Genomic DNA, 27,931 nt, shown 5'->3' with positions numbered 1-27,931 from the left:
TTGCATTATTAGTACTTTCGACTAGATCCATTGAAAACATTCAAAATTTAATATTTTTATACATTTTTATTTAAAAAATAAACTTTATTCTGAAAATCGAGTCAAACTTGAAACTTTAATATCTCAACAACCATTATTCCGATTAGGTTTATATTTTGCCACAATATGTATCACTCAAACTGCTGCAGCTTGGCAAACACTTTTATGCAATTAAAAACGATACACCGATGTTTTACAGAAATTTCATTGTATCTTTAGATTTTGGGAATTGAAAAATTGATCTCTCCAAACACTTTGCCACATTTCTATGAAGTTCAATAATTTTAACCCAATTTATTTATGGTTATTATCTGCTAATATAATGTACTGAACAACTAACCAAGGCTGCTCAAATTTGAACTACGCGTTTTCTTTTTATAGCCTTGCAAAGTTGTCCTCTTTATAAAATGAACAGTCCTTATGTACGTTATAACTTTTTTCACAAGTGTCAGTTCGCTTTGCAGTTTTTGACAATGTCGCTTTGCAGTCTTTGACAAAATTTTGCGGCACAAGGCTATATCCTAACGATATCGGTTACATAGTTGAAGAAAAAATTAAACCCTTTATAAAAAAAAAAACAAAAAAGTGAATTTTCCCATACCAAATCCCGTACAAATTTCAATCGCAATGTGGAATACGGGGACGCAACCGATCGCTCCCGAACAAATTTTCCAAATGGAGGAGAACGTGCCTCTGGAGCCGACCTACTGATACCTGATGGTCCGATAAACCTGTATTCCGCGATGATGCGATCAAATATAAATTTTCCCATACAACGTTGACCCATTCTAATGTACAGTCGGTCTAAGCTAAGCTATGAAATCAAGTTTATTTTGCTGGAGCTTGACTGTTGATAACAAATTTATATGAAGATTCGAATTGTAGGGCGTTAACGTGTTGATAATGGATGTTTATCAAGAAGATATTTTCAGGATTTGTATATGTTAACGATAAATCCGGGAATCATAAGGACCTTTGCCACTCTGAAGTGAAGTTACATCAGTAGCATAAGCATATCTCTAAACTGTTCTTATTTCAAGATTCTCTTAAATACATTTTAATACGAGTATTATTCTATTCAAATCTACTACGTATTCCCCTATCATCAATCTATCGGCACAAAGGCATCTAAGTTTGCCTCATTCTCTGCTCGTAATCATGTACTTCATCCTGGTAGATTTGTCGATACACTTTTCTCGCAAGTAAAAAAAATCTGGTCACTAAGAATTTGCATCCTTCGACAGATACGCAGATACGTATTTCGAACTCAACTGTTAGGTCTACAGGTATCCACTAACACGCTCACGTTTACCATCATCAATTGTTTCTTATAGGACGAAATCACAAGTATTTTATTGTTATCTTCCTTGTAATCTCAATCAGCAAATATGGGCTGGACTTCCTATTCATATGGGACAATCTTGCAATTACCAGCAGTATAGGTAAATAACAAAATACAATAAAATCGATTCGACTTTTAAATTAAATTAAAAAAAAAACACGGACACGTTTAGTACTTCCAGTGAGCTGTTCGCTCTTTGAAGGAAGCACGACACTAGACAACGGACTAGCATGCAACGCCCAGTGGCACAGCCGAAAACTTTTCCTAACAGCTGCGGCGGGAATCGAACCCGCGCTCCTTAGCACGATGCGACTAAATGCTTGGTGACACTAGCCGCACGACCACGAAGCCACAAAATTAAATACTAAATGAAACAAAAAGCGTCTTGTAGTTTTGGTCTCCGAACTACACATTTGAATGTCAAACCACCGCAAATGTGTGTTCGGGGTACAACTACTGATCTAATTGATGTGGTTCCAGTTGTCATGTCACATCGCAAAAGCAGCGCAGCGGTAAATAACTCCAATACAAAAAGTGACAACAATTCCGTGCATACATATCAAGCAAAACCAGACAGATTGCAATCACGAACGGGAATCGGGTTGGGTAGGCGTGTTGTTTTGTCACGAAACTCGCCCACCTCGCACCGCGTAGCTAAACAGCGAACATTCCGTCTGACCAGGACAACTTTCGAACGAAATAAACCACTTTTCCTGTGGGTTAGCATGCGGGAACGTATTGCGGTGTGTTGTTTCCAATGGTGTTTTGAGTCTCGTCAACATTCATGCAACAATTGAGTCACGATATTAATTAGACTCCTAGCGGTAACAATATAATTTCGTGTTGTAGCTTTGCGTAAGCCGAACAATGTTTCTCTAGTTTTGGGTCTACTACCCAAAAATCAATAGCATTTTTGAATTTTAAATTTATTTTAATTACATACATTTTGTGTTTTACTATTATTGTTCATGTCAAGTGGTTCAATCTATTCAATTCTTTGCTCTGTGAATTTGCTTTCGTGGGTGATCGCTAAGCAGCCTAAGCTTTTGGGTGAGGGAGCTTTTGGTTCAATGGGGACGCATGGTAGTTACACATTGACGCTTTGGTTGTCTTTAGGGATTTGAAGAAAAAAAAATGGGTGACGAGAAAGAGCAAACATTTGAGAATTTGCATAAGTCGCTTTGAAAACAATGAAAAAGAAACATGTGCCATTGACAGAAAAGCTTTATCGACTCTCTCTTTCTATGACGTCATGATTGATTTCTGAAAAAAAGGATTTACGAATTGCTGCCTCCAACATGTTACACATCTTTAGCAATTCCCATGTGTACCACCATGCCAACCCTAAACACATCTCACCCGCATCCGGAGAAGACGTTCCGTCAACTTTGTGAACGAATGAAAATAACTTTTTAAATATTTATAATCCCGCGCATGTGTTGAGGCACCCGAGTGCAGTCATCGCAAATCGGATGTGATTGTATAAATGCGACGCGAGGAGGGTGGAAAATCGTGCAATCGCATTAACGCCCACCACCGCCGAAAAACACCTCATCGCATCGGTGCGGTGGTAGTCGAATCAGCTGTGAGCTGTTATTGCTCCCGCACATGCATGACCACCATCATCATCATCATCGGTGAAAATATGAATGAAGGGGAGCAATATCCATGACGCCAACGACGCCAACGACGACGACGAACACCGCGAAACGCAGATTACGGAATGATTGCGAAATCTTTTCGGGGCGAGTTGATGGATGGTATTAGCTGGCGCGGTATTGCTGCGGCGACGATGGCGCCAACACCATCAATGTTTACAATCAATCTTGCAAAACGCGCGATCCTTTCATCCTCAGCCAACAACCCTAGCATCCGTTGCGTTGTTGGGTTCGTCTCATCCGATTGGACTTCTGCGTGTGCCGTGCTGAAAGAAAATCTAAAATTCATCACGTCGGCAAACAACAACATCGCTTTTTTAGATGACGGCATTCTCATCCTCACTGAGAAAACGGCAGCGAAACAATCTTCGAAAGCCAGGGATGTAAGAAGTAGAACCGCTTTTCAATGTCACTAGACTAGAGCGCTCTCCGACCCGATCAGATGGATATGACTAAATTGAAACGAAAGCCTAGTGGTTAAGGCTATGGATCGCCAATCCGGAGACGGCGGGTTCGATTCCCGTTCCGGTCGGGAGAATTTTCTCGACTCCCTTGGCATAGTGTATCATTGTACTTGCCTCACAATATACAATTTCATGCAATGGCAGGCAAAGAAACCCCTTCGATTAATAACTGTGGAAGTGCTCAAAGAACACTAAGTTGAAGCGAGGCAAGCCAAGTCCCAGTGGGGACGTCGAGCCATAAAGAAGAAGAAGAAGTACAACAAACAACTGCTCTGTTATCATCATTTTAATCTGTTATTCAATCGAAAAGTGATAATGGAACAAATTAATTATAAATCCGTTTATATAGCTTGATACTAAACCATTATTGAATTTATCCACAGCTTAAGTATTAAAAAGTATTAAAAAGCATTTGTGTGACTTATGTAAACCACAATAATCAGCGATCGGAAACTGTGGAACATGAGTTTTTTTAACGTGTAGAAAAAAGTTCTTCTTCAGCTTATATAAAAGCTAGTAAGAGTAAATCGAACATACAAAATTTTCTGACGTTTGTTAAGCTTGTAATTGAATCTTTGTACACAGACGTTCCAAATGTTGCGTTGCATTTTGACTTATTTACAATGTAAATATCATCATTTCCGCTTAGTATTCAGCATTTGGATTTGTTCAGCTGATGATGTTATAAACCAGCAATAATTCGACATGCATGCTTTTTTATGACTTTGAATTGTTCCTTGGGCTACTAACGGTATTTCAAGTTTATCTCCATGGATCCTTCTAAATATCTATTTTCCAAGTATTCAATGAAAGTAGTTATTCAAGAATGCCTTCAAACATTTCTCCTAGAATTCCTTACAGAATTCATCGACGGACTCCCTCAGAAATTTGTAAAAGATTTCTGCTGAAATTCCCTCAAGTTTTCGTTCAGAAATTTCCCCATCTTTCCTGAAAATGCTTTCATTATCTCGCAATTCTGTTGAAGATTCCTTTAGGTTAACTTATAGGATTCCTACAGACCTTTCGTCAAGAATTTTTTCAGGTGTTCTTTCAATGATTCGTTAAGGTATTCCTCAAACAATTACTTTGGAAATTCCTCCAATGATTGCTTCGGCTACTGTTCTAATACTTGTTTCAGTTACTGATCCAAGGATTCCTTTAGTAATTCTTCCACGGAATCCTTCAGGAATTTCTCCAAGGATTCAAACAAAATTTTCAGGCATTTTTACGGGATACCCTCATGGATTCTTTTGAAAATTTCTCCAATGATTTCACAAGTTTTATTATGTGTTTCTTTTTTTTTCGTTCGTGAGTTTTAACTTACTGCTAATTCTCCACACATTTCATAAGTATTTCCTCCGAGAATTTCGTTAAAAATTCCTTCTGCAGAATTGCAGCACTAATTCCTTCCAGTTTAACGTCAGAAACTTTTCCAAAGCTTCTCTCAAGAATTTCTGCAAAGATTCCTTTATCAATTCATCCAAGGATTGTTTCAGATATCCCTCCATGGGTTTCTTCGAAAATTTCTTCAATGATTTCTTCGAAAGTTTCTTCAGTAACTCATTCATAAATTGCATCGGAAATTTCACAAAAGCCTTATTCCTGAATTCCTTCCATTGCTTTTTTCTTTCGAAATTTATTTAATCTTTTAAGCATTCCTTCAAGAATTACATCGTCTGCAATGGGGCACGTTCGGTGAAGTACTAGATTTGTAGTACCTATTGAGTTGAATTTTTGTATGGAGAAAAGGTAAATTCTCCGTTTTTACAAAGAAATGATGCAAAAAGCGTGGGCATTATGATTCCTTGCCTAATTTTATAATGTTTGAGCAAAACTTTGAGTTATTGTTTTGTTTGAGTTGCTAGAAATGGATAAAAAAAAACACAGTTACCCAAACTGTTGCTCAAACAGCATCAAATTAGTTAAGGAATCATATTATAATACTCACGCTGTTAACAGCATTTCATTGTAAAAACGGAGAATTTAGCTTCCCACCATACACAAATTCAGCTCTTTACTACAAGTTTAGTGCTTCACCGATCGTACTTTATGTTAGAATATTTGGGCCAGCCGAATATATGTTGCGATGTTAATCATCTTGCCTTGCGCCGACCCTGCTAAATGTATGTATTCTGTTATTGTATTGTACATTGTTTGTTATTGTTAGTGGTAAATAAACCGACCGCGAGCAGACCTACTTTGTGTTGCTCCGTGTTCTCCGCCGTTACGCGATCTGAAAATTCCCCCGGTCGATAGTCGGTTCCGCTGGGCCGCTTTGTGGACCTCCGTGGACAGTGAATAATTCCAACACTTTATTCTGCCTAGGCTTGCTCCAAGAATATCTCCAAAGATTTTTGTTTTAGGAACTCCAAGGATATTTCTTCTAAGGGTTTCATCTGGAATTTATCGAAAGGATTCCTAAAGGTATTTTGTCGAGGATTTCATATGCAATTTCACTATAAAATTTTTCAGAGAAATCTTTGAAGATTCCTGCAGAACTCCTTCGAGAATCCCTCCAAAGATGTAAATATGAACAGCTGGTAAAAAATAATAAAAATGATAAACACCTTAAGGCTTTTTCTTGTGTCATCACAAAATGGCTTCTTCAGAATCATCATCCAAAATCAACTTTACACAGTATTGCACTAATACATTTACGTAAGAAAATCGACGCTTACCTTTTCTCTAAAATTCTCCACTTCACGCAAGATATTTTGAAAAGAAATGTAGAACACACTATTCCAATCAAAATTCTCTTTCGAACTATCTATACCTCAAATAAATATTTTCACTCAAACTTGAAAATTATTAAAATTTGTCTCAACCGCACCAAGAGTTCGATGGCAATGTTTACCACCCACCACAGTACAACGACGACGACAGCAGCGCGACGCGACGGTGCCGTCCGGCGCACAATCATCGATCATTGAACGCAGTGATGTCGATCTTGCGGGCCAATGCATCAATAAAATAAATCAAAATCATTGAAATGGTCAATTCAAATTTATCGATTATACGTCGTAAAATCGAAAACTATTCTTCGAATGATTATTGTTGTAGTTTGAATCACAAATGATAGTAATAAAAGCAAATAATTTTTATTTGTGAAATCTCCTCCGCACTGTCCACCAACACTGCTGCTGCTTGCAAACATCAACAGCGGAAGAGCATACTAATGGTGATAAGCTCCACGGAGGCTAATACGAGATTTAATCCGGGTTTAATAAAATCTCGAATTAAATTTAATACCTCGCTTCGTAAGCACCAAACCCGACAGTAACGTATTAGCACGCAGCCAATTTGCGTTGTGTGCGTGTGCGAATGAGTGCACAAAAGTAATGTAATAAAATAACATTTCCACCGAAGTTTTGTTTTAGCTTTCCATTCGTAAATATTACATTTTATGAACGCACCCTTTATTTACCATTATTTGCGAAAAAGAAACAAGCAGTATGCACAAAGCGGTCACAATGCGAGAATTTTGTGCAGCATTTTGTAAACTCATTCGTGAACCGAACATATTCGAAGCTAGTTCCCCAAGCAGTCAAGCTCGCTCCGGCCATCCAAGACGTGGAAATGGAGAGGATCGAGGATGTGGATTGTGAAGCAGAAAAAAGGACGACGAACTGATTCACTAGCACGTAACGCGGTGGCAAACGAGCAACCGTGATTGGCTCTGACGGCAGCAAAAATGCACTCACTCCAATGGGAAATCCCATTTGTATCTGTCATCGTGTGCGTGAAGAAGTATAAACAAACGTGTTTTGTCTCGTTTTATCTCACGTTTGCCATACGACTCCCGCCAGGCGGCAGCACTGCGGCGCTGTCAGGGCCTATTCATCCTGCGGGGTTGCGATCGCTTCCCATAGTTGGGGAAAGCTGAGCTTTGTTCACTGGTGGTGCAGCTACTCTCGGCTGGATCGGAACCATGGGAATTATGACGAACATTGAGGAATACCCGGAAGAAATGATGGGCTGGCACCGGAGATACCCACCATTTGATGTTTTTGGTGCGACTGCTGTGCAAGAACGAGCTAGTGAAGGTGAGCAAATGTTTCAATCTTTGAATCCTAATAGGTACTTGATGGTTAAACTTTGGCACAAAACAGGAAATCACCACTGCAGAATTGCCGAGCTGAATGGCGATTTGAAGATTATCCGGAGATTCCTGCATTCAAGACTGCGAACCGCTGAAAAACAATTTTGTAAATTTCGACTTGGGAGCCGCAGCTACCGTTCGTTCCCTCAGCTTTCGTCTGGATTTGCACATCCAAGCGTTAAAGTCATGTGATATCCGCACAAGTCGTATGGCATACGGCTGGAAAGTGCCGAAGAGCGTCGCGATCGCAATTGGCAGGACCAGGTACTAACCAAGGAGAATTCCGAGGAGGACGATAGAAGATAGTGAATGCAGTGCATCTACATATAAGTTAAACAGTAATCATTAAACTCACTAGTATTCTGTTCTGCGTATTACAACAGCGCTAACAAACTTTACACCATCGTTGTAACTGTATGCTTATATTCTATGTCGAAGTTATTATGTAAGCCTTCCAGGAATGTTTTAATATAACCTTAGATATATATTCTCATGAGTTGTTGTTGGTTTTGAGAAATTGATTCATGATGTACCTAGTTCGATTTTTTAACAATTGAATTGATTGTTTGTGCAAGATGTGCAGCGTCCAGTATGTATTTGTGTAGAAAGTTTCATTCCAAATGGTTTAAATTTGACTGAGGTCTAGCGAGAAGGGCCCAAAATAGCCCCTCTACCCAAATGGTCCTAGCCAAACTCAAATAGCTTAAGCAATTTTTAAAAAAGCCCAAAAATGTCGTTAAGAATTCTTTCGAAAGCTCTTCTGAGAACTCTTCAGAAAGTTCCTCCAGGAATTCCTCCGGAAGTTTCTCCAGGTATTCCTACATACATTCCTCTTGCAGAAATTCCTTCGGTAGTTTCTCTGCTAATGAGTAACTCCTGTAGGAATTCATAGAGGTACTCCCGGGGAATTCCTAGAGGTACTTCTAGAGAAACTATCAAATAAATTCATCGCAAAATTCCTGAAAAATTCCTAAATCAACACCGGATTTCCCAGAGGAACTCCTGGAGAAATTACAAGATGAATTGCCGGAGGAATTGAATGAAGATTCCACCAGAAAAATCCCTAAGGTAAATCTTCAGAAGCTTCTTCAGGGATTCTAGGAACTTCGTCAGGGAAGGTAAGTTTCTTCTGCAATTTTTCTGAGGATGTCTTCTTCAGAATTCTTTGGAACTGCTCCACGAATTTTCCCAGGAGCTTCTTCAGAATTTTTCCCAGTAATTCCTCTTGAAATTTTCTCATAAATTTTCCCAAGATTTCTATTAGGTATTTCACTAGGAATTCTTTGTGATTCTCCCTGGAATCCTTTCAGGAAGATTATCAGAAATTCCTTCAGAAAATTTTCCAGGAACTCTTCTAGGAATTGTGCCAGAAATACCTCCAGGAGTTCTCCAGAGATACCTGTAGAGATTTCCCCAGGAATTCTTTCAGAAATTCAAAAAGAAGCTCCCTCAATATTTTGCTCTGGAATTTTGTTTAAAATTTTTCCAAGAATCCTTCTATAAACTTTCTCAGGAACTTCTTCAAAAATTTCCAGAGATTTCTCCATTAATATTTCCAGGATTCCCATTAAGAAATGTTCTCATGAATTTCCCCGAAAATTCTTTCAAAAATTTCCCCAGGAATACCTTTAGTAATTCCTAAAGGATTTGCATTCAGATTTTTCTCTGGTTTGCAGGTATTTCCCAAAAATTCCTTCGACAACTCCCGAGAGATTCCTCTGGATTCCCATTAGAAAAAGTTTCCTTCCCCTTATTTTCTTTTCAATGATTTCCCCAGGAATTCTTTTAGAAATTTCCTCTGGAATTTCTTCAGAAATTTTCCCAGAGAATTTTCACAGGAATTCCTCCAGAATCTTCTTCAAACAATTCTCCAGTAATTCCTCTTGAAATACCTTATGAATTCCTTCAGGAGTTTTCCCAAGATTTTCATTGCACATTTTAATAGAATTTTTTTCAGAAATTTACCTTGGATTTTTCCAGAAGTTTTCCTAGAAAATTCTTGCAGGAATTTTCCCAGGCATTTTCGCAGCAATGCCTCCAAGAACTTTACTAGAAATCAGCTGTTCCCGGTCAACTTAGTCTTACCTACTGCTTTTTGACGTACAAATGCCCGTGCTTTTTGAAGTTCGAATGCCCGTTCAAAATGCGGGATCAAAAAAAAATGTGCCTCATAAACCTTCTTTGAGAGAAAACTAACAGAACAAAACTATAACGACCCAAATACGACGTTCAGTTCAGGTGTTATGCGAAGGAATTTCTCGAGAAATTTTGGAAATATCTCCAAAAGGGACTATTCATAAACCACGTAGACCAAATTTTGATCATCTCAGACCCTCCCCCCGCGTAGATTTTCGACCACACAATTTTTTTGAAATTTGTATTAAGCGTAGACTTTAGCCAGAACCCCACACACCCCCATCTTAAATATTCTACGTGGTTTATGAAAGGTTCAAAAGGATGTTCTGGAGGGGAGTTGCGAAGGAATTTTAGAAGGAATTCCTGGCGGCATCTAAAACAAAAACCATGAAGAACCCCGAAAGGAATTTTTAAATAGTTCCTGAAAAAAATCCCAGAATTAGTAATTGAAGGACACAATCCAGGAAAAATCCTAGAATGAAATCCGGAATTTCAGATATAATTCCTGATGGAACTTATGAAGGAATTCGTTAATAAATCCTTAAAACAAAATTATTGCACAAATCCAAAAAGCAATTATACGGGTAACGCGGAAGGATTTCCTAGAGGAATACCAGAAGGATTGTCTTTTGGAGAAATCCCTGAAAAATATCCTGAAGAAGTCTCATACAAACAGGAGAATGTGCGGCTTGATTTCCTAGACGAGTTTCATAAACACTACTGAAGGAATTCAGGAAGTAGTTCCTGGAGGAATACCTAAAGAAATATCAGAAGAATTACCAGAAGGAATTCGTGGAAAAGTTCTTCAAAAAAAAATTGGAGATACTCCAAAAGATATTCCAGAAAGATATCCTGGTAGAATTCAAGAGGAATTTCCTAGAGGAATCCCATAAGTAATTCCTGCATGAAGCTTAGCAGGAACTTCTCGTTAAATTCCAAGATAAACTCATGGAGGAATACCAAATCAAATCTGTGAGAACTTCTAGAAGAAATTTTAGTAGGAATTTCTGGTAGATTCCCAGAGAAGAACTTCTAGAAGAAATTTTAGTAGGAATTCCTGGTAGACTCCCAGAGAAGAAATCCCCAGTGGAATATCTGGACGAATCCTCGGAGAATTCCATCAGGAATCTCCTGGAGGAATCCCAGGAGGACTTCCTGGAGGAATCCCCGGAGGACTTGCTGGAGGAATCCCCGGAGGACTTCCTGGAGGAATCCCCGGAGGACTTCCTGGAGGAATCCCCGGAGGACTTCCTGGAGGAATCCCCGGAGGACTTCCTGGAGGAATCCCCGGAGGACTTCCTGGAGGAATCCCCGGAGGACTTCCTGGAGGAATCCCCGGAGGACTTCCTGGAGGAATCCCCGGAGGACTTCCTGGAGGAATCCCCGGAGGACTTCCTGGAGGAATCCCCGGAGGACTTCCTGGAGGAATCCCCGGAGGACTTCCTGGAGGAATCCCCGGAGGACTTCCTGGAGGAATCCCCGGAGGACTTCCTGGAGGAATCCCCGGAGGACTTCCTGGAGGAATCCCCGGAGGACTTCCTGGAGGAATCCCCGGAGGACTTCCTGGAGGAATCCCCGGAGGACTTCCTGGAGGAATCCCCGGAGGACTTCCTGGAGGAATCCCCGGAGGACTTCCTGGAGGAATCCCCGGAGGACTTCCTGGAGGAATCCCCGGAGGACTTCCTGGAGGAATCCCCGGAGGACTTCCTGGAGGAATCCCCGGAGGACTTCCTGGAGGAATCCCCGGAGGACTTCCTGGAGGAATCCCCGGAGGACTTCCTGGAGGAATCCCCGGAGGACTTCCTGGAGGAATCCCCGGAGGACTTCCTGGAGGAATCCCCGGAGGACTTCCTGGAGGAATCCCCGGAGGACTTCCTGGAGGAATCCCCGGAGGACTTCCTGGAGGAATCCCCGGAGGACTTCCTGGAGGAATCCCCGGAGGACTTCCTGGAGGAATCCCCGGAGGACTTCCTGGAGGAATCCCCGGAGGACTTCCTGGAGGAATCCCCGGAGGACTTCCTGGAGGAATCCCCGGAGGACTTCCTGGAGGAATCCCCGGAGGACTTCCTGGAGGAATCCCCGGAGGACTTCCTGGAGGAATCCCCGGAGGACTTCCTGGAGGAATCCCCGGAGGACTTCCTGGAGGAATCCCCGGAGGACTTCCTGGAGGAATCCCCGGAGGACTTCCTGGAGGAATCCCCGGAGGACTTCCTGGAGGAATCCCCGGAGGACTTCCTGGAGGAATCCCCGGAGGACTTCCTGGAGGAATCCCCGGAGGACTTCCTGGAGGAATCCCCGGAGGACTTCCTGGAGGAATCCCCGGAGGACTTCCTGGAGGAATCCCCGGAGGACTTCCTGGAGGAATCCCCGGAGGACTTCCTGGAGGAATCCCCGGAGGACTTCCTGGAGGAATCCCCGGAGGACTTCCTGGAGGAATCCCCGGAGGACTTCCTGGAGGAATCCCCGGAGGACTTCCTGGAGGAATCCCCGGAGGACTTCCTGGAGGAATCCCCGGAGGACTTCCTGGAGGAATCCCCGGAGGACTTCCTGGAGGAATCCCCGGAGGACTTCCTGGAGGAATCCCCGGAGGACTTCCTGGAGGAATCCCCGGAGGACTTCCTGGAGGAATCCCCGGAGGACTTCCTGGAGGAATCCCCGGAGGACTTCCTGGAGGAATCCCCGGAGGACTTCCTGGAGGAATCCCCGGAGGACTTCCTGGAGGAATCCCCGGAGGACTTCCTGGAGGAATCCCCGGAGGACTTCCTGGAGGAATCCCCGGAGGACTTCCTGGAGGAATCCCCGGAGGACTTCCTGGAGGAATCCCCGGAGGACTTCCTGGAGGAATCCCCGGAGGACTTCCTGGAGGAATCCCCGGAGGACTTCCTGGAGGAATCCCCGGAGGACTTCCTGGAGGAATCCCCGGAGGACTTCCTGGAGGAATCCCCGGAGGACTTCCTGGAGGAATCCCCGGAGGACTTCCTGGAGGAATCCCCGGAGGACTTCCTGGAGGAATCCCCGGAGGACTTCCTGGAGGAATCCCCGGAGGACTTCCTGGAGGAATCCCCGGAGGACTTCCTGGAGGAATCCCCGGAGGACTTCCTGGAGGAATCCCCGGAGGACTTCCTGGAGGAATCCCCGGAGGACTTCCTGGAGGAATCCCCGGAGGACTTCCTGGAGGAATCCCCGGAGGACTTCCTGGAGGAATCCCCGGAGGACTTCCTGGAGGAATCCCCGGAGGACTTCCTGGAGGAATCCCCGGAGGACTTCCTGGAGGAATCCCCGGAGGACTTCCTGGAGGAATCCCCGGAGGACTTCCTGGAGGAATCCCCGGAGGACTTCCTGGAGGAATCCCCGGAGGACTTCCTGGAGGAATCCCCGGAGGACTTCCTGGAGGAATCCCCGGAGGACTTCCTGGAGGAATCCCCGGAGGACTTCCTGGAGGAATCCCCGGAGGACTTCCTGGAGGAATCCCCGGAGGACTTCCTGGAGGAATCCCCGGAGGACTTCCTGGAGGAATCCCCGGAGGACTTCCTGGAGGAATCCCCGGAGGACTTCCTGGAGGAATCCCCGGAGGACTTCCTGGAGGAATCCCCGGAGGACTTCCTGGAGGAATCCCCGGAGGACTTCCTGGAGGAATCCCCGGAGGACTTCCTGGAGGAATCCCCGGAGGACTTCCTGGAGGAATCCCCGGAAGACTTCCTGGAGGAATCCCCGGAGGACTTCCTGGAGGAATCCCCGGAGGACTTCCTGGAGGAATCCCCGGAGGACTTCCTGGAGGAATCCCCGGAGGACTTCCTGGAGGAATCCCCGGAGGACTTCCTGGAGGAATCCCCGGAGGACTTCCTGGAGGAATCCCCGGAGGACTTCCTGGAGGAATCCCCGGAGGACTTCCTGGAGGAATCCCCGGAGGACTTCCTGGAGGAATCCCCGGAGGACTTCCTGGAGGAATCCCCGGAGGACTTCCTGGAGGAATCCCCGGAGGACTTCCTGGAGGAATCCCCGGAGGACTTCCTGGAGGAATCCCCGGAGAACTTCCTGGAGGAATCCGCGGAGCACTTCCTGGAAGAATCCCCGCAGGACTTCCAGGTGGAGAAATCTCCAGAGGAAGTCCTGGAGGAATTCCTGAAGAAACCTCCGGAGGAAGCCTTGCAGGAATACTCGGAGGAATTTCTAGAAAAATCCGCGAAGGAATATCTGGAGAAATCTCCAGAGAAATTCCTGGAGAAACTCCCGGAAGATTTTCAGGAGCAATCCCCGAAAGGAGTTCTCGAAGAGATTGCTGAAACAATTCCAGGAGGGATTGCTGGAAGAATCTCCGGTAGGAATTCCTGGAGGATTTCCAGAAGGAATCACCGGTGAAACTTCTGGAGGAGTCTCCGGAGGAATCGCTTAAGGAATCCCCATAGGAGCTGCTGGTGGAATCTCCTGATTTCCTAGAGGAATCTCCGGAGGATTTTTTGGAGGAAACTGCGGAGGAATTGCTAGAGAAATCCTCAAACTATCTGCCAGTGGAATTTACGGATTTCCTGGAGAAAATCCCGGTGGAATTGCTGGAGCAGAGTTGCAAAACATTTTGATTTTTCGGAAAGTGTCTAATGAACTTAGGTAAAATGTTTATGGTTGAGAATGATATTTTATTGAAAAGATATCGTAACACAGACCACATAACCCTACAGGTAACTTCTCTATAACTTTCTACAACTGGTCTTCCCATTTTTATCTGTTTATAAGGATTCTCGAAGTGCACAAGATTCCATTCCGTTTTCGTGTATAGTGAACTAGACCAACATTCTGATTTTACTTATCTCGTACCGGCAATCCATCGATTCGCTTTGGCAGTCTTCCCATATATAATAAGCAGCAGCGCACGAACCCTGGTCGTTTCACACTCCATTCCGAACCTACGTTGAAATGAGTACCCCCGGGTGATGACCACGGTGAGAACGCATGTTGCATCACGTTTCTATGATGTTTTCTCGGAACTCCGCCCGGATGTTTCCGGATTCTTCGAGCATTCGACGTAGACCTTGTTCTGCTGCTTATGTTTACTCTCTTGCTGTATGCGGTCATTTCAATGAAAATACGATCCAAGCTACGACCTCGGCCATTCAATCGCACGATTTGCGTTCGTCTCGACAAACTGGTTCCGACGTTCCGGCTGGCGCAAATCTGATCACTCATCGAATCCAGATCTATCAAATATCTTTCTGTAAGCGAAAGAGAAGTCCTCAATAAATATATTTTCAGCTACATACCTCAGGATCACAAACCATCGTTGGCACGCAAAATCTCCTTATCACAAACAACAATCCTAAACAAAATTCGAAGAAAACGCCGAAAATGTGCGGTGAATCACAAATTAATTTCATTGCCAAAATAGAATCGATTTGTTTTCCCAGGTTTTCCCCGTTCTTCTATTTTGACATTTCGGTTCACGATGCAGTAGTGTGCGTGTAGTCAAATTCAATACGCAACCAACTGCAAGGCCAACAGTTGCAAATCCGAGATTAGTTGTAGTGCGCCGAAATCGGCGCACTAAAATTAATACTCGGATTAAAATCAAGGTTAATACCGTTTGGTGCTAAAGGAAATCGAGGATAATACGAGATTGGCGTCTAACACGCTGTGGAGCTTACCGCCATAAGAGTATTCGATAATTTTTAGCTTATTACACATAAAATTCGGAGCTTTTCGTAATATTGAGACATGTTTCATTGTTATTTAGCAAAACAGAGTAGTCTACTGCTTGAATTGCTTTTAAATGATTAATAATCTTGAAATGTTTACATTGGTGAAAGCGAGACAAAGAGGTGCTATTTTTGTTTGTTTGTTTATAGAACAAATGTAAAAAGGCAACACCACTACTGTTGCGCTCGATGATTGTTAGAAATAAGAATCGAAAAAGAAGTGGTGAAATACGAGTGATACAGGGAGTCACCTTAATTAAAGGAATTTCATTTTGATTTTCTTTGTTTTGAAGCGTATGGGTAGTAAGATTTTGTCATTGCCCCGCTTGCCCCATATTGATCACTCTGTAGTTCTCTGTGGTGAAGTAGGAATTAAAGCATTGGTGTTAAATACCACGGCGAATCTTAAGAACTGCCCAAATATTGAATCATTTCTAAGTAACTTTTTTAGTCAAATAGTCAAAAAAAAAGGTTATTATAACCATCATAGAACCAAAATAAAAGGTTTTTATGCAATTCAGTATCATAATCAATATTTTATATAACTCATTTTGGTATAATAATGGCCAATTTTTCCGAACTGGTTGTAGGGAACATTATTTCCGGTGCAAAATTAGGTTCAAGCATGGACTTCCGGTTTGACAACTACCCTTGCATGAAGTACAACTCTTCCCATCGATCATAGTGAAAACCACTTATTTTTATATTTTACAAATCGTGAGTGTCAGCCGATTAAAAATAAAAAGTTTGTCCTGGGTTTTTGAGGGTTAAAAAACCGCTACAAGACTAATTGGCCATCAAAATGTTACTTTGGATTGGTATTCTGGACTGTAACACAGGGATTTTCAGACCTTTTGACTCGCGGTGCACTTCTTGAGTAAGAAATTCTTCGTGGTGAATCTCGTCATTGTCAAAGAATGCAATTTAAAGTTCGTGAAAAACTCTGTCATAAAGCTTTCTGTCTAATACGACTTCCCGCATACACTCGTCATTGAAATACAACACTGTTATGATTACCACATTTCTTATCGATGCCAACTACGAGTGTAACGATTTTTTTGTTGGAATATTCTTGGAAATTTTCAAACAAAATCCGTCGGTATTCTGAGTGAGCTATTGAGCAAATACGCGGTGGAAGTCCAACAAAATTAAAAGTAAGTTTTGATTGGATTCCTAACGACACCTTCGGCAAGGACTTGCGTTTATCCCTCAATGATCTTTTCCAGTAAGATTTTATTTGTAGACGATTTTGTTTGTAGACCATTACCAAATTCCATGAAAAATCGTTGGCTCCTTTTTAGAACTAGTATTACTGACAAAAATTGTTGATAGACATCTTTCGGTCTTCCTGGAAAACTTATTAGAAATCCGAAGATTTTTTTAAAAATCATAAGCAATTTTCAGTAAGATTCTTGCTAGAGAGCTTACGAGATAATTGATAGTTCCCTTTCATGGGTCATACTAACTAAGCTTCTATTGTAGACTTCAGAAGCCATCCATCTGAAGTCTACAATAGAAGCTATTGAATATGCATTGCCAGCTCCTTGCATGCATGTTTGTTATCTGAGAAAATCGTATTTATTTTTCTGATGAAATTTTTCTTAAATAAAGAAATTTCTTCTATTTTTCTTCACAAATACTCGGATGTCTTTAAAACAAAATGGACTCCGGCAAGAACCATGGAGATTTTCATGGCGACCTTTTGGTGACCTTCAATGGTTATGCCGTGGACCTCCTTTGAATTCATTTTTACATAAAGTGTACAAAGTGAAGACTGAGTTTTTAAGTGTCGCGGTGCACTTATCAAATATTTGCGGTGTCCCAAGTGCACCGCGCTGCACGAACTGAAAACCCCTGAGAACCCATAGCTTCATGGTTACTGGCTTGCCACAGCAGTATCACATGTTGTCACACATTTGATTATAAATATGCTACAAGGGCCCATATAGCCGAGGCGGTAAACGCACGGGTATTCAGCATGACCATGCTGAGGGTGACGGGTTCGATTCCCGGTCGGTCCAGGATCTTTTCGTAAAGGAAATTTCCTTGACTTCCTTGGGCATAGAGTATCTTCGTGCCTGCCACACGATATACGCATGCAAAATGGTCATTGGCAGAGGAAGCTCTCAGTTAATAACTGTGGAAGTGCTCATAGAACACTAAGCTGAGAAGCAGGCTTTGTCCCAATGAGGACGTTACGCCAAGAAGAGAGAGAGAGATGCTACAAATAATGAACATCTAATTGCAGTTCATTGAATCATATATAATCAAATTTTCGAAAGAAAATCACTCAAAGAGGCCTCTTATGCTTCCAAATTATTAGTTCAAAACAAATAAATTAAATCGTATTATACAGGGTGTTAGGTTCCTGAGTGCAAACTTTTTGAAGGGTGATAGAGGACCATAAATGGTGAAAAAAATTGTTCTACGCATATGGTCAAATCTCAACCGTTACGTTGTTATTGAACTCCCCATGTTTTTGACACTTATTGCCTTAACTGGCTATAACTTCAAAATGGTCAAACTTATCGCAGTTTTTTTACCCTTTATTCGAAAGATTATTTAATTTTCTATCAAATGGCATCTTTCAACCGATTGGTTTAGTTAAATAACTAAGTTTTCTAAAGCAAATAGCTTAAAAGTTGTGTGTTTTAATTTGTTTTTGTCAATTATCTTTGAAAAATGCGTAATAAATTAAAATTCTTTCTTTAGCAAAGTTGTGGCCCCTGTTTTACTCTACAATTCGTTCTTTGACATCAAACTTCTATCTCTTATCGTTTTCTTGAAATTTTGATTTTAACGTCGCATTTCAGATCATAAATTTGCAATCGTCATGGTAAGCACCTTTTTGCGCACTGTGCCGCACATTTAAATCAAAATTGCAAGAAAACTAGAAGAGTTAGAAGTTTGGCAACAAAGAACGAATTGTAGAGTGGAACAAGGGCCACAACTTTGCCAAAGAAAGAATTTTAATTCATTACGCATGTTTCAAAGATAATTGACATAAACAAATTAAAACGCGCTATTTTCAGCTATTTTGCTTTAGAAAACTTAGTTATTTAGCTAAACCAATCGATTCAAAGATGCCATTTGATAGAAAATTCAATAATCTTTCGAATAGGGGTAAAAAAACTGCGATAAGTTTGACCATTTCAAAGCTATAGCCAGTTAAGGCAATAAGAGTCAAAAACATGGGGAGTTCAATAACTACGTAACGGTTGAGATTTGACCATATGCGTAGAACAATTTTTTTCACGATTTATGGTCCTCTATCACCCTTTAAAAACTTTGCACTCAGGAACCTAACACCCTGTATTCTTATGGTCGGGAAGCAGGAGCTCTGCGTGATTGAGTGATGAGTTCAGCACAGCGCTCAGCAGAGGCATCTATTTCGGTGCAAAAAGCGCACAGGAAAATGTTTCAGCGAAAAGGGTGAAGAAAATGCTACACTATGATGATGACTAACTCGGTCGACTTGCCGGTTGACTAACTTTTTGAATGGCACGAAGAAGGGAAGGGATGATGACGATGATGGACGTGAAAGTTTTTTAAATTTTGCTCTTACTTAACCGGAAGATAGACGAAGGCAATAGTTGAACGTTGAAGTCGATAAGCTGCCGAGTGCTGTGCTGATACAGTAAACCCGGCCAGAATGACAAGTTTCGCGAGCAACTGTCTTTCCTAGAGGCTTTTAAAGTTGGCCGGAGACAAGCTTGCCACTGGATGATGGGATTAGTTTTGATAAGTTCGAGTATCATAGTGAGGACCTCTTCTAGAACCGTATTGGTTTCATGATGTAAGGAAGTGACTATGTTTTGTATACTGTTAATCAGTGCTTATACTGCCCCCACTCGCATAACAGTCCCATTTGCAAAAAGTAGGAATTGAGAAAACGGCATTTGAAGTTTGAAAACTTGTTTCCATATAAAACTTTGAAAAATCGCCAAAATTTGAAAAATATTTCGATCATCTCGAAACTTTCACAGATTGCTTTGCACATGAATATATAACTGTAAAAAATATTACAATTACTACAACCTTGCTCAGTTTTGTGTTACGTAACACAAAAATCCATGATGGGACTGTTATGCGGGTACTTTTGATATGGGACGCTCATAACTTGGTATTTTTTTCACACATTGACATAAAAATTCGTATTTTTTATTTATTGTTTTTGGAAGTACATAAAAAATGATGACTATTCATAACGTTAACTCAAAAGTGATGAAAAGTCAAATGGGACTGTTATGCGAGTGGGGGCAGTATAGCGTAACAAACTTAAATAGAAAATTTCACTAGGTACACAGATCTGTGCTAGGTATGTACATCTTTAGCTTCAAGGATCCCCCAAAATGACACGGATTATGACAATATGGTCCATATAGGATCATCTGGTATGGGATCTCGCTTCTTTAAATAAAAGAATTGCGTTAGTCTTCTCCTGCTTCCGATTCAGAAAACTTTGAAAACGAGGCACCGTATTAATGCTAAAGACAATAGTGCGGATAAACTTAAATGAACTTTATAGCATTTATGTACAGCTCGTGGGTATGATTTCTCTAACAGCACTCTGTCTGTTTCTCCGTTCCTTTTCACAGACTCTTGGCGGCAAAGGCAAGCATTTAACCCGAAGTCACGCCATGCGTGAGTCAACCTCCCCTCCCCGAACGCCCACACCGCGATCACCTTCAGATCAGCAGAACAACAACAGCAGTAGTAATGGCTCTCCGAGTCAGCACCAGCAGAGCATGCTGTCTATCAACGCGACATCGTCCGAGCCACCGTGTATCATCAGTAGTAGCAACTCGCACTCGCCAGTATCGGAATCTCGGCTGTTCAACAACAACAACAACAATGACTACGGCAACAAACAGACTTGCAGCAATTCGCCAAATATCGTTGTCTACGGGGGTGACGAACGAGGCGGGAAGAGTCAGCTGGATCTAGACTTTCCCAAGCTCACACCCCCGAAGTCGTCGTACGGGCCCAATGGGTCCAACGGCGGTAACAACGGCAAGAATAGCAATGGTAGAAACAATGGTACCAATAGTAACTCTAAGAGTGATTCAGACAAACAAGGCAAAAATGCCGACCTGGTAGACCAGCAGAAGGAACTGAAACAGCAGGCCGGCCCACTCATGCTGGACTGCTGCGGCGATCAGTCGGTTAAGACTGGTCTGGCCGTTTCAACGCCTGCCATCATCCCCAACAATACGTCATCATCGTCGCCAGTATCATCAAATAATAACTATTGTGATAATGAGAATCGTAATTTACGTGAGGTTAATTTTAGTGCTAATAGTAATGATTCTAACAATCAGATTAATATACAATTTTCACATGAGGAAAATCGATATATACAATGTGAAAGTCCTACTGATAGCCTTATAAGAAATAACAGTAGCTCTAATGGTAATCTAAATAGTAGCGCTCATAACAATAAGAAGCACCGTGGTGCTGGAGGAAACGGTGGTGGTGGCGGCGGAGGCGCAGGTGGAGGAGGAGGTGGTGGAGGGAATGGTATTCCCGTCACAGGCAAGGGCAACAAGCCGCGGCTCAAAAATATGAGTGGCGGATCGTCATCGAGCATGGATGGCGGCGGAGGTTCAATCGGAAGCGGTGGCTGCGGGGGAGGAATGGGAGGAGGCGGTGGTGGATCTTCGAGCTTTCTCTCACGGGACAATTCGTGCGAGCAGTTTACCGACCAAAGTGGCGTCAACTTGATTCAGTTTTTCAAGGAGACGCTGAACAAGAACTTCAAAGATCGCAACATGCTGATGAAGATCGAGAAGGAACTGCTTGCCCTGGCCATGGATCGTACCCGCAGCCAGATCAAGTTTCCGCCAATGTCTTCCTACAACCGGATGTTGATCCACCGGGTGGCGGCGTACTTCGGTATGGAGCACAACGTGGATGCCACCCAGCAAAGTGTGATCGCCGAGGTCACTTCGGCCACACGAATACCGGAGATACGGTTCAAGACACTGATCAACGAGAGCTTCTCCGAAGAACCGCGCAAGTCGATACTGAAGCGGGACACGCACAGCTTCGACGAGTATCGGTATGGATTGCTGCATTGTCCCGATCGGGGCATACTGGACCGAAAGGCAAAGAGCTTCGAGGAACGGGAGGAGGAATACGACAAGGTCAAGAGGAGAATCTTCAAGAATCGCGAGGTGCGTTGGAAGATCTTCATGAACCCAGGTCAGTTAAAACTGATGTGCTTTACCTTTACAGGATGGCAGTTCCGAAGAACACTGGCAGTGGATGTCGACTGATAACCCCGAACCACCAAACGGTCGACCTAAGCTTCAAAACAATCGCCTGCTTAAAGTACAATCAGTGGTAAGTTTTAGAAGAAATGTTGCGGTATCGAATTCACCGAATCAGCTTTCTCGCTTTCAGTCAATTGAAGGACGATCGGACGAGCGACCGTGTGTGTCCAAGTCGCACAGCTTCGGTGGCTATGGAGGTTCATCGCAAAATGCTCCGCTACTGCGAGGCGACTCCATAACGTCTACCAAGAGTGCCAGCGGACGACTATTCACCAAGCAGGACTCCAACGCCAGTACAAATACTCCATGGCGGCTGTCTCCCTCCAGCAGTGGGTAAGTTCCCGGCTTCGAAGTGCCGAAAGGCCGACGGTCAAACCCTTTCGTACTCAATAGATCGTACTTCACTTTCAGCTACAAAACTCAATCGATTCGATCCGACTCGGTAACGCCATCGCCAACCGGTTACGGAAGCGGCGATCACACGCCGGAACCTTGCATTCAATCACCCTCTTCGACGTGCGGCGTTGTCTGGGCGGTCACCGACATGGCCAGCGTACCGAAGGGAAGTGTACTGATCGATCCGCAGACGCTGCAACCGATCGTCAATCAGGATGGGTAAGATCACTCAATCAGCAAGTCGAGCTATATCTAACTTTGATTTTTCCAAACAATTCCAGCTCCATTTACCACTTCGACCCGTCGAACCTCCCGGCCACGGCGAACCTTCCCGGTAGCGTACCCAGGGTGCAGAAGAAGAAGTTCGAAAAGCAGAAGTCCTTCAGCAGCCGGAACAATCTCAACAGTAGCAGTTCGCTCGAAAGCTCCATTGATCTGCCGCTGGGCAACAAAAATGACTGCGGTCAACAGACCACCATCAACAACAACGCCACTACCACCATTGCCGAGGAGATCGGCAGTGAACTCATCTACGATGGCTCTACGAGCACGATTAAGATTACCACTAAAGATAGTCACGATATTGACGGTAGGGTTGGCTCAATGGTCCTAAAGTTCTTCCTGGTTAATTTACCGCACTTTTAATTTTACAGATTCTAGTCTATGCGAGGAAATCTCACAAACTACCAATGAGCTTGGTACACTTAAGCTGCAGAAACACCAAGCAACCAGTCCAATGCTGCAGGCCAGCGAACTGCAGCCCTTGGAGCTGAATGAGGTACGTTTATAGCTTTAAACCTCGAGCGATCGCGCTGTTGTATTTTGTACAACACGTTGAAAATATCTCGCTTTTTGTACTCCGCATTAGCGTAGTGCTGCAGGTAGTAGCCAACCACGCAACTACCGGAAGGTTAACTGCTTTACAACCTCTAAAGAGTTTGATGAACCGCTAAGGTCTAGGTTCGTTGTGGACTTATAATGGCCAAAGTCCGATCTTCGATGTAGATCTATACACCATTGCAATGATACGGAGTCTAAAGATGAACCACCCCACTGAACACTCTGCAATTCTCCTCTCATTCTTCACTAGATTCAGCTCAACGCCAACCATGAGCATGGTGCATTATCGGAAGCCGTTACTCCATTGGTGGGCGATCCTGAAACAGGTTGCGGCACCCTGATGGTAGTAGCGGTAAACAGTGATACTAGTAGTGTCAAACACGATAACCAACCGGAGCATCAACAGCACGGCCTAGCCAGCGACGATGCCAACGATGCCAACAGCGAGCACTCCCAGGAGGCGGACAAAAAAGACGAAACGGGCGGCAAGATGAACGCGGTACAGACAGTTCCTTTGGTAAGTTACTCCAACTCGGCGACACCCAACAGCGCGTACACGGTCAACTACGAGAACGGTAGCGGCACTCCGGGCGGCGTCGGCACTACCGTTTACGCTTCCGGAGCGCCGGGAATGTCGACGACATATCAGACAGCGGTAAGAGACATTCTGGTATAATCTGGCTTAGGTTCTTCACCATACTCTATTTTCTTTCATAGCCGGACGGCACTATCTACGCTGTACCTTCACCACTAGTTTATACATATCCTTCGGCAATGGATCCGGAGATGTCCGGATATTTTGTTCCTGTCTACGATCAGCAGCGTGATCCGAGCATGTGCACCGCTGCCGGTACACCGGTGTACCAAGCAGCTGCGGCCGCTGCCGGCGCGGCGTCTACAGTATTACCGATAGCGTACACTCCAACGGCGGCTTACAGCGGCGCCCCCCTCTACCAGAATCCTACGGCGGTCATGTACTCGTCGGAACAATTCCCAACTGCGGCCCAAGCAACAGCCGCTGCTGCCGCCGCAGCTTCGGCCGGTCCTCTTCCACAGTATCCAATCGGGTATCCTATTGGTATTGGCTATCCCTTCAACAGTAAGTATCTACGATTGAACGATGCTTTGTATTGAAACACAGGATTCACATGTCTCTTGTCCTACTCCCAGGTACAGCTTATCAAAACTACTGGAATCAACCGATCACCTATTACGTCCCTCAAACGCCGGTTCCCTCTGCGGGAAGCACGCCGATCATCATGCCTCCTCCGCAGACGCCGACGAATAGCAGCATGATGTCAGCAACTTCCATGCATGGAAAACGGAACACCACGCCCCCCAATCACGGCCAACAGTCCCAGAATCAAGGGCAGAGCGCATCCGTAACACCGGTACCGATTTCTCCATTCGCTACCAACATACCGATGCCGTTGCCCGATCCGAACGCCGGCCCCATGTACGCAATTCCTCAGCCTATCTACTCCAACATGCTTCCATTTACTGGTCCTATGAATCCGCACCCTCATCACCCGTCGGCAGGCGCAGGTGGTGGCGGGACAATCGTCAACTCAGTACTTCCCACTGCCACTGCAGCTGCTGCCATCGGTTACCATCATCATCCACATTCTCAGTCCAACCAGGGCACCAACATGGACTCGCTGCCCTCCAGTAATGGATCGGCCAGCAACATCTACTCGAACCCTAGTCAGAACAATGCCCAAACGCCTCAGTCTACGCCAAGCACGCCCTTGTCATTGCCTCTCTCGTTACCTCCCCATGGCAAGAATCCACCGCTCTTTGCCACTCCTCCCATTCTTCCCAATGGCTACAACCCTCAAATGGGGTCCGCTTCCGGTGGCGGAAGTGGTGCTGGTGCTGGTCATCATCACTATAACCCTAGCCATTCATACGAAGATCGCAAAAGCAGCGGATCCAGCGGCGGTTATCAAGGAAAGCGCTCGAATGCAAATAGCGGCAACTATTTCAACTACAGCAACAATAATAACAGTCGCCAAATGACGCCCAACAGCGTGGGTGGCGGTGGAAGCGGTGCCAGCAACTACCAGAACCAAGGCAATTCTGGAACCAACGGCGGTCCCAAGAGCTACACAAACTCGAACAATACAGGGAACAATCAAAATTCTAACACCGGTGGCCCACTGATGCTGGGACAGCCCCCGAAGGGCCGATCGGAGGGCCAGACAACCGTGACCAAGCCGCCACTGATACCAACATTACCAAACAACAATAACAATAGCACTAGCAGTAATACCAACCCTAGCGATAAGACACGCATCAACCGTTCATCAAAGCCACCCAATCTAGACTTAAAGCGAAGCTACAACAACAATTTTAACGTAAACAGTAGAAATACGCCGAGCACAAACTCAACGGAAAGTAACAACTCACCAAACAGTATTACATCGTCATCGGTGCACGAGCATCACCCGTCGCAGCATCACCATCACCACCATCCGCAGTCGCAGTCGCACCATCCCTTCGGGCACGGTACCAGCGGCAGTGCTGCCGGGTCGCACCATGCATACTATCCGCCACAGCAGCAGCAGCAACAACCGGCCTACTACCATCACAGCCAACAGCGGGGCGGTAGCGTTGGTAGCAACAATGGCGGTGGCGGCGGCGGTGCCGGTGGTGCCAATGTCAACGCTTCAGCTGGTGGTGCAGCCATGTCATCCAGTGCCACCATCCAGTCGGCGGCGGCAGTTGCAGCGGCCGCGTGCGCTGCGGCAGCCATCGAGCCGTACCACCACTCGCAGCTGATTCCGCTGAATGCCACCGGGATGTCCTACGTCAAGATCGGGCAGACCTACTTTACGCATGTGAGTATCTTGTGTGTAGCTGTTAAGTGTCTTTAGCTTCTGATATTCGTCTTCTCTCTTCTTGGCGTAACGTACTCACTGGGACAAAGTCTGTTTCTTAGTTTAGTACTGTGCCCTTGCTTGTAGATTGGGCATGTCAGGCAATTGTTTAAACTCCCATAAAGTTATATGAATTTGGCGGATTGATTTATGTAGTGATGATGTACGAACGGGATTTCGTCCTTCCCAGCAGCCTTGTTGTTTTAGGCCCTTAAGCCTTCTTAACCCACGAGCGATCGCGCTGTTGTATTCTGTACAACACGTTGAAAAAATCTCGGTTTTTGTACTCAGCATTAGCGTGGTGCTGACGCAGGTAGTCAACCGCGCGAGTTACGGAAGGTTAACCTCATCCAGTGTTGATGCTTCCACTATAGTATACTTGACCGTCATCTCTTTCGCTGTTACCATTCAACAAATCTTCCACCTGGTTGCCACCAGTCAGCAAATTACTTTCCCGGTTAATGCATATGATGGGCAATGGCGCAGGCTTCTGCCGCATACTATAGGCAGTTGAATAAAACCTCTGCATATCGTTCCTATCCAAGCTTTCCTGTGCTACAAAAATCTGCTCCAGTGGATTCGTATCTCTTCTGTCCAGGATACCGGCAACTTCGCTGGCACTTCCGAGGCATTGTTTTTTTTTATCCAACCGTACTGCAGTATCCGAGCAGCTACCTTTTTATCGTATGGTGCATCAAACACTTACAGCTGGATCCAAACACGAACCATCCGTCACAACAACACTCACCAAACTGAACAATTGCCTCGATTTGAGCACAAATTTGTAGAAACAGATAACGATTTGCGCTGGAAAACTGATAGATCTATCCACTGTTCGTGGTGACTGATCGATCAACTTTTCAACGCAGTTCGTTCTTCAGATTTGTGCTCTTGAAAATTCGAGATGTAGGTTCATTATATCCTCACCTTATAATGATTGAAAACTACTCACTTTAGATACTTCATATACCACAATCCATGTGTCCCACGCAGCTTGGAGATCTAAGGCCAATTCCATCCTCCTGCAATAAATAAACTTCGTTAGCAAGATTAGGAAAATAAATAATACAATATCTTCATTTTCACAGCCCTCCTTGGCGTTGCCTCCGAGTCGCCGGTCGCCTCCTAATGACATACGTCCAATCGCTGGAGTCTATCCGGCCATGAACATGGTGATGCCAGGTAATAGTTAAGCCTCCTTTGCGTCAGAATAGTTTTGAATTTTAACAATGTATTTTGTTTACTTCTTCACAAACAGCATCACGACAGTTCACACCACGACCTCAGCACAGCGGTGGCTACAAGGGCAACAAGGCGCCAAGATAAAAAGCTTGCTAATATTCCGTAAGTATGGAGAAAGCAGACAGCACTCTAAGCAACAAGTATAGCATACGAATATTAAAACTAAAGAAACTGCACTATTTAAGAAACGCTAATCACACCATGGATGGATTAGAATCACTCACACAACCATAGACAAACAAAAAAACGAAAACACAACCAAAAAAAACGCGTATCTGCGGCGGTTGTTAGGACCATTTCCCGTCCGACGGAAGTCATCTGAAGCCGGATGGAGAACGTGAAGTCGTTTTTCTAAAGACTCGGAAAGTCCTAAGAAATGGTTACCGCGGGAGAAGAGAAGAAGGAGGATCTAGCGAGAACAAGAACAATCGCCCGTGGAGAGAAAATGCCATTTATTTTATTACCGATAAAAATTATTAATATATACATATGTATGATTATGATTACCACATTACATAAACAGTGAAAGCAACACTAGAGAAAAAATAAAATAAAAAAATATGATACCAGTTAATAACTGATAGAAACCTAAAACTTAAAGCAACAAAAAATCAGAGTGAATAAAACAAAACAAAAAAAAACATAAAAGTAGCAAACGCTCTACCAGTGATTCAATCAACGCTATGCGGATTATTTCTAAAATAATTTTTAAACGCGGGATGAAGACGAAAAGAAGACAACGCGAAGAGCAAAACAAGCACAAAAAAAAACTTCTGAAACAGTGATCAACAAACAAAAAAGAAAAGAAAGTAAGCAAGAAGCGGAATACCAGTTGCTAGATTGGATTGTTGAATAGGTGGATAAGGAGGAAACG

The 27,931-nt window shown here is 43.9% G+C and overlaps 2 protein-coding genes across 19 annotated transcripts in view; one reads left to right on the top strand and one right to left on the bottom strand.

Moving 5' to 3' along the window:
• Positions 1–27,931, top strand: part of LOC109426825 (protein encore) — a 739,407-nt gene extending 711,476 nt beyond the window's left edge. For 16 of the 18 annotated variants that reach the window (XM_062853486.1, XM_062853489.1, XM_062853490.1 and 13 more), the window contains 11 exons: positions 20,024–21,601; positions 21,663–21,770; positions 21,831–22,033; positions 22,094–22,315; positions 22,378–22,685; positions 22,750–22,874; positions 23,187–23,591; positions 23,654–24,035; positions 24,107–25,776; positions 26,904–26,997; positions 27,074–27,931. In XM_062853486.1, the coding sequence (XP_062709470.1) occupies positions 20,024–21,601; positions 21,663–21,770; positions 21,831–22,033; positions 22,094–22,315; positions 22,378–22,685; positions 22,750–22,874; positions 23,187–23,591; positions 23,654–24,035; positions 24,107–25,776; positions 26,904–26,997; positions 27,074–27,141 (5,163 nt within the window). In that variant the 3' untranslated portion in view covers positions 27,142–27,931. The remainder of the gene's footprint in view (positions 1–20,023; positions 21,602–21,662; positions 21,771–21,830; positions 22,034–22,093; positions 22,316–22,377; positions 22,686–22,749; positions 22,875–23,186; positions 23,592–23,653; positions 24,036–24,106; positions 25,777–26,903; positions 26,998–27,073) is intronic. The other 2 variants (XM_029869557.2, XM_029869558.2) reach the window with 2 other exon arrangements.
• On the bottom strand, positions 10,925–13,204 carry LOC134287338 (basic proline-rich protein-like; the record flags this gene model as incomplete). Its single annotated transcript, XM_062848990.1, has 1 exon — positions 10,925–13,204. A coding segment is annotated over one exon (2,280 nt), but the record flags the coding sequence as incomplete, so codon positions are not given.

The sequence above is a fragment of the Aedes albopictus genome, chromosome 2 (genome assembly GCF_035046485.1).
Source record: "Aedes albopictus strain Foshan chromosome 2, AalbF5, whole genome shotgun sequence".
Classification (NCBI taxonomy): domain Eukaryota; kingdom Metazoa; phylum Arthropoda; class Insecta; order Diptera; family Culicidae; genus Aedes; species Aedes albopictus.
Note: the sequence above shows the minus strand (reverse complement) of the source record. Positions and strands in the feature narration are given on the sequence as shown.